Source organism: Mesoplodon bidens (assembly GCF_964165515.1).
Source record: "Mesoplodon bidens genome assembly, chromosome: 19".
NCBI classification, from domain to species: Eukaryota; Metazoa; Chordata; class Mammalia; order Artiodactyla; family Ziphiidae; genus Mesoplodon; species Mesoplodon bidens.
The window spans coordinates 30,498,099-30,511,383 of record NC_138179.1 but is presented as its reverse complement, the minus strand read 5'-3'; the positions used below and the strand labels follow the sequence as shown (position 1 = coordinate 30,511,383).

The window sequence follows — 13,285 nt, the reverse complement described above, 5'->3', positions numbered from 1 at the left end:
GTAAAACTATCTTTATTTTCAGATAACATGATTATGTAGAAAACCTGATAGAATCTACAAAAATGCTACTGGAACTAATAAATGAGTTTATCAACTTTGCAGGGTACAAGATCAACATACAAAAAGATTAATTTTTCTCAACAAACAATCAGAGAGCAAAGTTTTAAAATACTTCTTATAATAGAATCAAACATATAAAATACTTAGAATAAATCTGACAAAAGATGTAAAAGACTTGCACACTGAAAACTGTAAAATATTGCTGGGGGAAATTAAGGAAGAACTAAATAAATAGAGAGATATAATGTATTCATGGTCCAGAAGATTCAATATTGTTGAGACATCAATACTCCCCAAATTGATTTATAGATCAAAATTCCAGTAGGCTTTTCTATAGAAATTGACAAGCTAATTCTAAAATTCATATGGAAATAAAATTTAGAATAAATAAAACAACTTTGAAAAGGAACAAAGTTGAAGAACTAACAGTAAATGATTTCAAGGCTTATGAAGCTACACTTTCAAGACATTGTGATAGTAGTGTAAAGATAGACAAAAAGATCAAAGGAACAGAATAGAAAATTCAGAAGTAGAATGATGTGGACAACTGACTTTCAGGTTCAAAGGCATTTAAGTGGAGAAACGATAGTCTTTTCAACAAATGATGCTGGAATAATTGAATATAAAGGTGCAAAAAAAACCCAATAACTTCCATCCAAACCATACACAGAAACGAACTCAAATTGTTTCAAAGATCTAAATGTAAAACAGAAAACTATAAAACATAAAATTATAAAACATCTAGAACAAAACAGGTGAAAAATTTTATGATGCTGAGTTAGGCAAGATTTCTTAGCTGCAATACCAAAAGCATAATCCACACACACACAAAAAAAAAGATAAATCACACACCATCAAAATTAAGAATTTCTAGAATTTCCGCCATTTTTGAAAATCGGGGAGGTGCAGGGCCGAGTGTCGCCGCTGCTGCGATGGCAGCGTTTGCTGTGGAACCCCAGGTTCCCACGTTAGGTCTACTATGATTAGAAATAAGAGGAAGAGTAAATAATTGACAGCATTTGGATAGCAAGAAACACATTTTTGAGGCTGTTTAGAAGTTAAGCAATAGTTAATAAAGGATCTGAACCAATGATGCTGGGTTCACCCACGTCTCCAAAGCCAGGGGTTAATGCCCAGTTCCTACCTGGATTTTTAATGGGGGATTTGCCAGCTCCAGTGACTCCACAACCTCGATCAATTAGTGGCCCTTCAGTAGGAGTAATGGAAATGAGATCACCTTTACTTGCAGGTGGGTCACCACCACAGCCAGTTGTACCAGCTCATAAAGATAAAAGTGGAGCTCCACCAGTTAGAAGTATATATGATGACATTTCCAGCCCAGGACTTGGATCAACACCTTTAACTTCAAGAAGACAGGCAAACATTTCAGTAATGCAGGGTCCTCTTGTCGGAGTTATGACAACTACTCCTGGAACAGGGCAAAGTATGTTTAGTCCAGCAAACATTGGTCAACCACGAAAGACAACATTATCTCCTGCCCAGTTGGATCCTTTTTATACTCAAGGAGATTCTTTGACATCTGAAGATCACCTCGATGACACTTGGGTGACTGTGTTCGGGTTTCCTCAAGCATCTGCTTCCTATATATTATTACAATTTGCACAGTATGGAAATATCTTAAAACATGTGATGTCTAACACAGGAAATTGGATGCATATTCGTTATCAGTCTAAACTGCAGGCCCGGAAAGCTTTAAGCAGAGATGGGAGAATTTTTGGAGAGTCCATCATGATTGGTGTAAAACCATGTATAGATAAAAGCGTTATGGAAAACAGTGACAGGTGTGCTTTATCATCTCCATCCGTTGCCTTTACACCACCAATCAAAACCTTAGGTACACCAACCCAACCTGGAAGTACTCCTAGGATTTCTACCATGAGACCTCTTGCTACAGCATACAAAGCTTCTACTAGTGACTATCAGGTTATTTCTGACAGACAAACACCAAAAAAAGATGAAAGTCTTGTATCCAAAGCAATGGAATACATGTTTGGCTGGTAATACAGTAAGAGCTAAGAACTCTGCTACAAAGGAGGAGGTTTTGCCACAATAAGCAGACTTAGCAGGGTGTTGCTGGGTTTCCTTCGGTTAGTTATATAACCACTCTTGGCAGTATCGTGTAGCTGTCTCACACTTCTTTAGAAGCCTTTTTCTTGAAGGATACAGCATATTTGTAGCTTGCACTTTAAATGATGCTTGAGATACATTTTGAAGAAACAAAAAATCCCTGTATATAAGATTTTGTGCTTTCTGTGATAGTGCATGCTTAAGTGCAAAAAACTCATTGATTATTGTAAATTATGTACTTGTGTTTGTAGTGAGGCTTTGTAGTCTTCATGAGTTGGTGAGGTGAATTTCATGAAGGGTAACTGTACAGCTGATTATAACAAGACACAAAGATTATAATTAATTTGAATTATGGTCTTTTAATTTAGATGGTATTTAATATTTTAATGATCCTTGTTTATATGTCCTGTCGTGGATTGTCATCTTTCAGTCTTGTAAAACCAACACAGTCTTTTAAAAAACCTACTGAAGTTTCTTGATAATAAACTTGTCAGTTATATGTATAAAAAAAAAAAAAATTAAGAATTTCTGCTGTGCAAAAGACACTCCTGAAAGAATGAAAAGATGAGCCACAGAGTGCTTCCCTGGTGGCGTATTGGTTGAGAGTCCACCTGCCGATGCAGGGGACATAGGTTCATGCCCAGGTCTGGGAAGATCCCACATGCTGCGGAGCAGCTGGGCCCATGAGCCATGGCCACTGAGCCTGCGCGTCTGGAGCCTGTGCTCCTCAATGGGAGAGGCCACAACAGTGAGAGGTCCACGTACCACAAAAAAAAAAAGAAAGATGAGTCACAGAATGGGAGAAAATATTTAGCAACTTACATATTGGATAAAGGACTAATTTCCGGAATATATAAAGAACTCTCAAAACTCCAGAAAAATATAAATAAAAGATTCAAAGATATACAGATGGAAAATAAGCATATGAAAAGATTTTGACATGATTAATCATTAGGGATGCTACAGTGAGACACAACTACACACCTAGTAAACTATCTAAAAGTAAAAATACTGAGCACAGCAAGTGTTGGCCACAACGTGAAGAAAATGCAACTCTCATACACTGCTGGTAGAGATGTAAAATGATCAAACCACTATGGAAAATTGGTATTTTTTAAAAACTTAAATATACACTTACCAATGATCCAGTCATTCTACTTGCAGGTATTTACCAAGAGAAATGGAAATATACATCCATACAAAGACTTGTACCCAAATATTCATAGCAACTTTATCTGTAATAGACAAACACTGAAACAACTCAAATGTCCTTCAATGGTGAATAGATAAATTGTAGTACATCCATATAATGGAATACTATTCAGCAATAAACAGAAATGAATTACTGTTATATACAACAATATGGATGAAGATTAAAATAATCACGCTGAGTTAGAAGTCAGTCAGAAAAAAGTATACACTGTATGATTCCATTTACATAAAATTCTAGAAAATGCAAACAGAAAGCAGATGAATGCTGGCATGGCGAGTGGGAAGGGCACAGAACGATGGGAAGGAAGAATTACAAAGAGACATTAAGAAACTTTCTGAGGTGATGGACATTTTGATTTTCGTGATGTCTTCATGGTGTGTATGTATGTGTGTGTGTGAACACAGATTACTGTATGTCAATTATACCTCAGAAAGCTGTTAAAAGAAATGATATTATATGAGAGAGACAATTGGGGAAATTTGAATAGAAACACTTTATTAGGTAATATTATTGTGTAGGAATTTAATTTCTTCAATACTGTGTGTTAACAGTATTGTCATTACATAGGGACATAATTTTTAATATCCAGAGAGGAGGGCATCTAGCTGACAAGAGAGGGATCGCAATTGTGGCAGATGCTGTGGGAGGCTGAGGAAGATGAGGCTAGAGCAGTGACCAATGTGTGACGGCATGATGAAGACAGTCATTTGTCAGCTGACCTGACAAAGACGGTTGGAACAGATGGCTAAATGCAGGGCCCTTTCTGCATACTAATCTCATGCAATCCCCTCAACTAACCTTGGCATAATGGAAATTTTCTATTAGCTTGCCATATTGGAGGGGGGATGGCACAATTTAAGGTGCAGTAAGTTGTGTAATAAACTGTCACAATAGGGTCCTACAGAAATAGTTTTTTTAATGCAAAAAAATGAAACGACCCTTCCCTCACAACATATATGAAAATTAACTCAAAATGAATCATAGACCTAAAGGTAACTATACAACTTCTGGAAGAAAACATAGGATAAAATCTTTTTGATTTTGGGTGAAACAACGGGGTCTCAAAGATTTCTTAGATAAGACACAAAAAAGCAGAAACCATCTAAGAAAAATTGCTAAGGGACTTCCCTGGTGGTTAAGACTCAGAGTTCCCAAAGTAGGAGGCCCGGATTCGATCCCTGGTCAGGGAACTAGATCCCACATGCATGCCACAACTAAGAGTTCACATGCCACAACTAAGAAGCCCATGAGCTGCAACTAAGGAGTCCATCTGCCGCAACTAAGACCCAGCACAACCAAATAAATAAATTAAATATGAAAAAAAAGAAAAAATGCTAAATTAGAGTTCATCAAACATTTAAAACTTCTAGTCTTCAGAGACACTTTAATACAATGAAGATAAGTCACAATCTGGGAGAAGATATTTACTAAACACATATCTGAGAGAAAGGACTTTTTCCATTACTTTTTCTATAAAGCACTCTTAAAACTCAATATCAATATACAATTAAAGAATGGATTTGAACAGACACTTCATTTAAAAAGATATTTGCATATGAATAGACACTCAACATCATCAGCTATTACAGAAATGCAAAATGTGGCAAAAACCACAAGATGCAACTACACACCTACTAGAAAGGCTAAAATTTCTTTTAAAACAAACATAAGGATCAGGCGAAGACGTGGAGCAACTGTAACTCTCATAGACTGCTAGTGGGAAAGCAAAATGGCACAGGCACTTTAGAAAACAGTTTAGCAGTTTCTCAAAAAGTAAAATATGCACTTAGCATATGATGAAGCAATCCCACCCTTAGGTATTTTACCCCAAAGGAATGAAAACATATGCTCGCACAAAACATATATTCACACACACGAGTGTTTTCAGAGGCTTTGTTCACAATAGCCAAAAAGCTAGAAAAAACTGAAATGTTCATCAAACAATGAATGCGGAAACAAACTGTGTATCCACACAACTAGAATACTACTTAGCAATAAAAAGGAATGAACTACTGACAGGTGCAACAAAACAGATGAATCTCCAAAGAGACTGGCTAAGGGGAAAAAAAGCCAAAAACAAAAGGCTGCATATCACATGATTTCATTTATAAGATATTCTGGAAAAGGCAACATTATATGGACAAAAATCAGATTGGTGGTTGCCAGAGGCTGGTAGTGGGAGGAGGATGGATTGAATACAGAGGGACATGAGGGGTCTTTTGGGAGTGCAGAAGTTTTCTTTACCTCAAATGTGGTGGTGGCTACAGAACTATACGTTCGTCAAAACACATCACACTGTATATTATAATATAGTGAATTTTGTTAAATGAAAATTATACATAAATAAACCTGACTTAAAAAAATAATAAAACAAACCTAAAAAAACAATTGAGTGAAAAAAACGTAAGAAAAATCAACTTACAGCTTTTCCAATTCAAGGGTCATCATGAGGATGCTTTCAATTGTTGTAAGTGACACTTGTGTTGTTCCCATGTCTCTGAACGAGAAGCCCAAACATGCATGATATAAAATCGAAGGTAAAAATTCTAAACTTAAAAAGATACTTAACATGTGATTACTTCAATTCTGGCTTCTTACTTGCCATAGATGATAATTCTAAAGAGCTCTTATTGAAGAAATTTAAATTTGCATCATCATATTAATGACCTTGGTGCTGAACAGTACAATCATTTTTTATTATCCTAACTTCTCATTTTCATTTGCATCTACCTCTTTTGATCACTGTGTTTAAAAAAAACAATGTACCCTTTATTTCTTTTTGCTTTCCGGAATAAATAATATTCCTATATGCATCTATATGTTCCATATCTATATGTGTTCTTCAACGCAATTCCCATTCTCTGCTGGCTGTCTTACCCATATATATTCTTTCTTAATCCTTTTCTTTGACAATAACTCTTATTTTCAATAACCCAGTTAAAATCTAAATTATGACTTTTTAGCCAAAGTACTCAATCTTTCATGAAAGTAAAAAAGAGCAGAAATTATCTCATGAGCCATGAAACTGTTGCAATACTTACAAATATTTTAATGCTGGCAATTTAAAAAGATAAGAATCTTAAACTGTTGTTAAAGGATTATGATTGAGAATTCTGAAAAATGGAATGGAATTAAAATTATCTGCATTTTCAATTACGTCCATGAAAGCTTATGTTCATTTTTTTTGGTAGGGAACTTGAAGGTTAAAAAAAATTATTTTCTGTCTTTACCTATAAATCATCCTTAGAATTTGTAAAACACTCTTTCATTGGAAACTACTCAGGTCTCTAGATGATAAAGTGGACAAGAGAAACAAACTAACAATCAAAAAATAGAAAAAAAGTGGCTACCAAAGAAAAAATATGCCAAAGAACTTTTCAGGTTAAAAACCCTAGAACTGCCTATGCTGGTAGGAAGCCCTTGCTCTGTAAAAAAGTACTATTTCTAGTGTCCTCCATAATTCAAGGTGTTTTTCTTTCATCTCTACAAATTTTTAAAAATTTCATGATTTAAACTGCTCAGTTAAAAACAAAAATAGGGCTAATTCCTTGGTTCTGGAGACAAAGAAGAAGAGATAAATCAAACAGGAACTGGTTAAAGCCATACTCCCATCACATAGTCCCATGTGTATTCTTGTTTATAGACTTTGTTACTGTGTATGTAATCACCTGTTTACTTGTCAGTCTCCTAGACTGTCAGCAACTTGAGAGCAGGAATCACATTTTATTGTCATTATTATTCCTGTGCCTGACATAGAGCCAAATATTTAGTAGATATTTAATAAATGTTTGCTGAATAAATAAATAACATTTTGTTTATATATCAATAAAATAAACATATTAATTTTGGGGAACAAAATTTTTCCAAAATGCTGGAATAGATTTTCTTCTTAGTTCTTTCTTTCTTTTTCTTAGTTCTTTAAAACAAGTAAGGGGGAAAAAAACCCAAAACAAACAGGAAGAAAGAAAACAATATCTGACTTTAGGTTAATTCTACTCAAGAATTACTAGCATATTTTTGCAGAATATTATAAAGATAATTATCAAAACTAATATCTTTTGGGTTGCCAGGCATCTGTGATCAGCATTTAACATTTAATCCTCACAGTAACCTTATGTGATAGATATATTACCCCATTGTACAAATGAGGAAACTGAGGCACAGTGAAGTTATATAACTTGTCCTAAGTCATCAACCTAGTAAGAAGCACAGATGGAATTTGATCTCAGTTCTGACTCTAAAGCCTGTGCTTAACCTGAATGAAAAAAAAGGGGGGTTTTTAAAACATCTGTTACTTTAACCTTAATTTTGAGAGCACTAAATATAGAAATACCTTTTCAGAATTCATCTACCCATCTGGGAAAGCCTCTATGAGAATTATATTTCTTCTTTTCATTTATTTATTTATTTCTCTTTTTATTTATTTGTTCCTTAATCATCTCCCATGATAAATATTTAATTAGCCTATGTTCATTGGGACTTTAGAGATTTTAAAAAATATTGCAGGAAAATCAGTAAAAATGATGGAGGAAGGACATCTGATAATTCATCCTTCCATAGAAGCAACACTACAATAACAACAACAACAAAACTGGCGAAAATGGTCAGAATCAACTTCTTCTGAACTCTGGAAATTTAACCAACAGGCTTGCAGCAAATTGGGGAGCAATTTATTCAAGGAAAACATATTAATTCCTGTAAGAACAATGAGATCTGTGTTTCTTTAACTTGTCCTTGACCTTGGTTCTCCATGCCAGAGGTAGCCTTGAAAAACAGTCCACATCCCTGGTACCAGAAGGAGCAGCATGGACTTGGAGGTCCTTCAAAGCCTCATTCCCAAAGAACTGTCATTGTTTTACATGTCTGGTCGTCCCCTGGAAGACCTCACTTGAAAGGCTTGCCTTTGACCTGACTGAGAGCTGTCTAGTGAGAAAAGCCTCTCCTTAGGTGGCATTTCTGGAAAACAGTTTCAGGCAAATATTTTAACATGGAGGTTGCATGAGGCAATGGAAAACAGTTGGGGGCAAAAAACAGCCCAACCAAAAAAGCTTAAAAAGAAAAGCTGAGGAATGAGATGTTCACAGAGAATCTGAAATGTTCCAGTGTATTCCTGGGAAACTGGAAGACCACAAGATATATTCCTGGGAATCTAGGAAAATAACTGTTAGCATTAATAAGTGAATTCAGCAAGGTTGTAGGATATAAGATCAATATTATTTCTACATACCAGCAATGAGTAATTCAAAACTGAAATTAAGAAAACAATTCCATGTGTAACAGCATCAAAACAAATAAAATACTTAGGGAAAAATTTAACCAGTAAGTGCAAGATTCACAGTGAAAAGTACAAAACTGTTGAAAGAAATTGAAAAAGATCTAAATAAATATAAAGACATGCTGGATTCATGGACTGGAAGTTAATCTTATTAAAATTTCAATACTTCCCAAATCGACCATGGTTCCATTGCAATTCCTATCAAAATCCCAGCTGACTTCTTTCCAGAAATTGCCAAGCTAATTCTAAAATTCATATGGCAATTCAAGGAAACAGAATAACCAAAACAATGTTGGTAAAGAACAAGGTGGGAGGACTCACAAATCCTGGTTTCAAAACTAAGTTAAAAGCTACTGCAATCACAGTGTGGTACTGGTATAAGAAAAGACATGTAAATCACTGGAACAGAATTGACAGTGTAGAAATAAACCCTCCTATTTATGGTCTATTGATTTTCAACAAGGGTGCCAAAACAATTCAATGTGGAAAGAACAGTCTTTTCAAATGACACTGGGACAATTGTACATCCACACACAAAATAATAAAGGTGGACTCCAACACCTCACACCATATATGAAAATTAACTCCAAATGGATCAAATATCCAAATGTAAGAGCTAAGGCTATAAAAGTCTTAGAAGAAAACACAGGAGTATATCTTTATGACCTGCATTAGACAACAGTTTCTTAGATATGATACCAGAAGCACAAACAACCAAAGGAAAAAATAGATGAATTGGATTTTATAAAAATTAAAAAGTTTGTGCTTCAAAGAACACTATCAAGAAAGTGAAAAAACATAGAGAATCGGTGAAAATACTACAGGTGGGAAGAATAAGATGCAGTTGCGAGAAAAAAAAGTATATTAGTTTCTAGGTGTGACAATCTCAAAATTTTGAATTATTACAAATAAAACAGCCACCCTGAATCACCCCAAAGGGCAGACCCAAGTTATTTTTGTTATTAGGTCTTATGCCATTCTAAATCCTAGAAGCTGCCAGGATTCTAGTACATAGCAAAAACTGATGACAACACCCTTAAGTGTGTAAGCTTTTGTGTGTACATAGCTATGTAAAGGAAACCAATGCTAGTTGACTGGGGGATCATTAGGGCGGCTCTGTGACTGCAGCTCAATTTGCCTTCATAGTGTGGCCACACCTCCCTCACTGATATTCTCAACAATGGGGTAAATAATTCAATAGGGATAAGGCTTTGATTTTCCTCTTATTCTCTCTTAGTACTTATGTGTTTGGTACAATATTGATGTACCACAGACAAGCCAGCATGTGAATGTGCTCTCTCTGGGTAAGTTATATAGCCTTTCTACATTGTAGCGTCCTTCAGTTTCTAAAATCATGGAGATTGTATTGTTAGAACCAATGAAGTGACTAAAAGAATTTGTAAAAATAAGCCACCAGTCTGGACCTGCATAGCTGAATGAAGGAGAAACACTTTAAAGTCAGAAAAAAAAAGCATACTTAACATTTAGGATTATCAACCACTGCTGGTTTTCCATAACATATTTCATCCCTGATTTTATCTGAAAGAGATATGATTACTACCACCATTCAAAAAGTGGTACTTTATTAATTAAGAAGCTCTTGGCTCATCTTTGAGGTAGATTTCAGATTTAAAATAGACTACCACCCTGCTAACTACTTCACCTGATGTTTGTCAATAACAAAGAGGCTTCATTCAAGAAACCTACTGACTTATAAGTACCTGAAATCTGGTGATGAATCAAGGTTTTGTGGGGCCTGAACCTCATCTACTTTGGGAAATCCTATCTAATAAAAACATGCAAAGTTATAAATAGAAAAATCGCTAGGACCCCTCTCAAGACCTTGGAAGGGACCTATGCAAGTGAGGATCCCTGAAGCTTAAGCTTCATTGTATTCATGATAAATCCACCTCAGCTGGGGCCGTTTTCCAAACGTATTTAATGCAGGCAACTTATAAACACCCCAGTAATATGTCATTATAGGTAGTAAAATGACTTAGCTCAAGGGTGGCATCTTCCCTTGGTGGCTTGCCTTTGGAAAGAGATGCAATAAAGTTTAGATCTCACCATGGCAAATGTTTCCTGAAGCAAATTAGCTTTTTCTATTAGAAAGACTTAGCCCAAAACAAAGACTTACTATATACTGTGACAATCTTTTGAAAGTAAGTGTGAATGAGTTTTAGGAGTACAGTACTAATTTATTTCCAACACCAGATAGTTCTGATTCTTTCACTACCTGTTTCTGTCATTTAAAAGGAACACAAATTCAAAAGGAAAAAGTTGGTGCCTCTTCCATTACAAATCTTTTCTAACCTACCAGCCATTTTCTACTTCACCACCCCCGTCCCTCTCCTTGTTACTCTGATGCATAGATGCTAGAATGGCTCTCATGTATGTTTTCACGTCAACATCCATCTTTCTCCTTCCAGTATGAAAGCTTCTTGGGGACAAAGTCCGTGCCCTATGTGTCTTTGTATCCCCAGCACTTATTACAGTGCTGAAACACAGTGGGTATGGCACTCAGTGAATGTTTTTGAATGAATTCATTAATTTTTAAACTGTGAGTGATTGATTGATTGATTGATTTCCACAATGTATTTTCCTGTGTTGCCTACATAAGTATAGTGAAACTCTGATTCTTATAAGGAACTCTTGGTGTTATAGGATGTTTAGGAAAGGTGGTGAGTTTAAGACTTGTATTGAGGCTACTAAAGCCTCCTGGTGAAGGGACCTCATGAGCCTGCTCTCTGGCGTGCTGGCAAAAGAAGAACTGACCCTTGGTGCTCTCTCCCCAAGGTAGGCATCAGCAAACTAACAAGGGAAAGGAAAGAGCCCCCTCCCGCCCCCCCCCACCCTGGTAAAGATAGGCATCAGCAGCAATTGCTAATCCAGCTCCAGACACAGCCTCAACACCTTCATTAACCCAAAATTTGTGAACTGTGTGAAGCAGGATGTCTGAACCACAAAACAGGGAAGAGAGTCTTTTCCAAAGCCAGGTGTAGAAGAGCTCTTTACCCTGAGTCTAAAATCGCCTTCGGGCCATTGAACGTACCCACTATCATTTCCTTCCATCATGAGGAATCACAAAATTTTTGAGCTGAAGGGGTGTAAAACCCACACTTCTTATTGAAGAGTAGTCAGCAAAGAAAGTATATTGAATTAGGCTACAGCAATGTATTTTCTTTATATTTTTCACACTACAGCTGAACACAAACAACGTCTTTTTCCATTCCTCAAAGGTTCCTACTGGCCACAGATAATTCACTTCAGAGTTATATGCTTTTTGAAAAATAATGTTCTGGGTGGCTGGGGAGAGCCCTGTGGTGGGTGTTCAGGAATTCTTTCTGCTTTACCATTTAAAAGAGCTAATAATGGTTGGGGAAGCACCCACACCTTTTGCTCCCAGAAGAATTCCGTGCTAAACTTAGTTGTTTGCAGCTCTGTGTTGCATACATTTTAAGCAGGTAGGAACTTTGCACATGAGCAGGAATCAAAGTTAAATTCAAAAGTGGAACTTCATGGACCATTCACATAGTGGAGGGGCATCAGTGGGATTCCATGACAATGCTAACTTGAGTGTTTTTGCTTGGTGCCTTTTATTGCCCGTGCCAAAGATCAGTACTATGGAAAGCAGAGTGTTTCATATATGTGAGTTAAACAAGTCTCTTGGCCTCTTTGTACCTTAGTTTCCTCATTTGAAAAAAAAATAAATGGCTCTCAAGACATACTTTCCAGAATTCATACTGGGCTTACTTACACCCAGCTAACCAATAACTGCATGATTGTTTTTACACACAGTTTTTTACATGTATTCATCTTCTACTTCACTTACAACTTGTGTAAAACCTGCACTCCATGCTAGGCCTGAAACGTTCCAAAGCTCAGTTCTGTGAGTAAATAGCAACCAAGATTTCTACAAAAAAAGACACAAGCAAAAGAAGAAGAAAAAATATATATTCTTTCAGAACATTTATCCTTTGGCAATAATTCTAATTTATATTTGATGAAACATAACATCACTACTCGCTCCATCCACTAAAGTAATCTCACTGTGGAAGATATTATGATTTATACTTTTATGATTATATATGTGGTGAACTAGATACAAAATAGTAAATGCTCATTAAATACTTGTGTTAAGTGATCTTTATTTCTCTAGAAAGGCAGCACTATTGACATTTTGAGTCTGCACATATCTGTCCATATTTTTCCTAAACTTCTTCACAATGAAGAAATACAGTAGAATGTCTAATTAGAGTAGATGGGGAGAGGTGATTCATATGAATGCATGGCCTCTTAAAAGAGGACATTTTCTAATACTCAAATATTTTTAATACCTAAAGAGATATAGTGTGTATCATTTTTCCCTTCATGTGCACACTTCCCACAATCTTCTAGAGGGCAGTGGAAGGGAATGGATATACTGCTCTGAAATACAGTACATGAAATTTCATGCAGTCAGAGATTTCAACTGTGAAAAATCATTCTAGATGTTATGTCCACTTGATAATACTAATCATTTCAAAAATGAAGGCACTAAAAATATGAAACATAGTTTTGTTTTAATCCAAGGATCCACTGCTTCCATACAACCCTCTAAGTTCTGAAGTTCTACCAACTCCTACCCTCAAGTGTCTTTCAGAGCCAGT

General features: G+C 35.9%; 1 protein-coding gene and 1 long non-coding RNA gene across 2 annotated transcripts in view; one reads left to right on the top strand and one right to left on the bottom strand.

Moving 5' to 3' along the window:
- The window catches only part of LOC308607967, a 95,134-nt gene that overhangs the window by 15,322 nt on the left and 66,527 nt on the right, over window positions 1-13,285 (bottom strand). The gene's annotated exons all lie outside the window — the stretch shown is intronic.
- Window positions 945-2,869, top strand: LOC308607770 (nucleoporin NUP35-like). Its single transcript, XM_081219996.1, has 2 exons — window positions 945-1,032; window positions 1,139-2,869. Exons 1-2 carry the CDS (start codon window positions 993-995, stop codon window positions 2,080-2,082), a joined length of 984 nt encoding a protein of 327 aa, XP_081076122.1. The 5' UTR covers window positions 945-992; the 3' UTR covers window positions 2,083-2,869.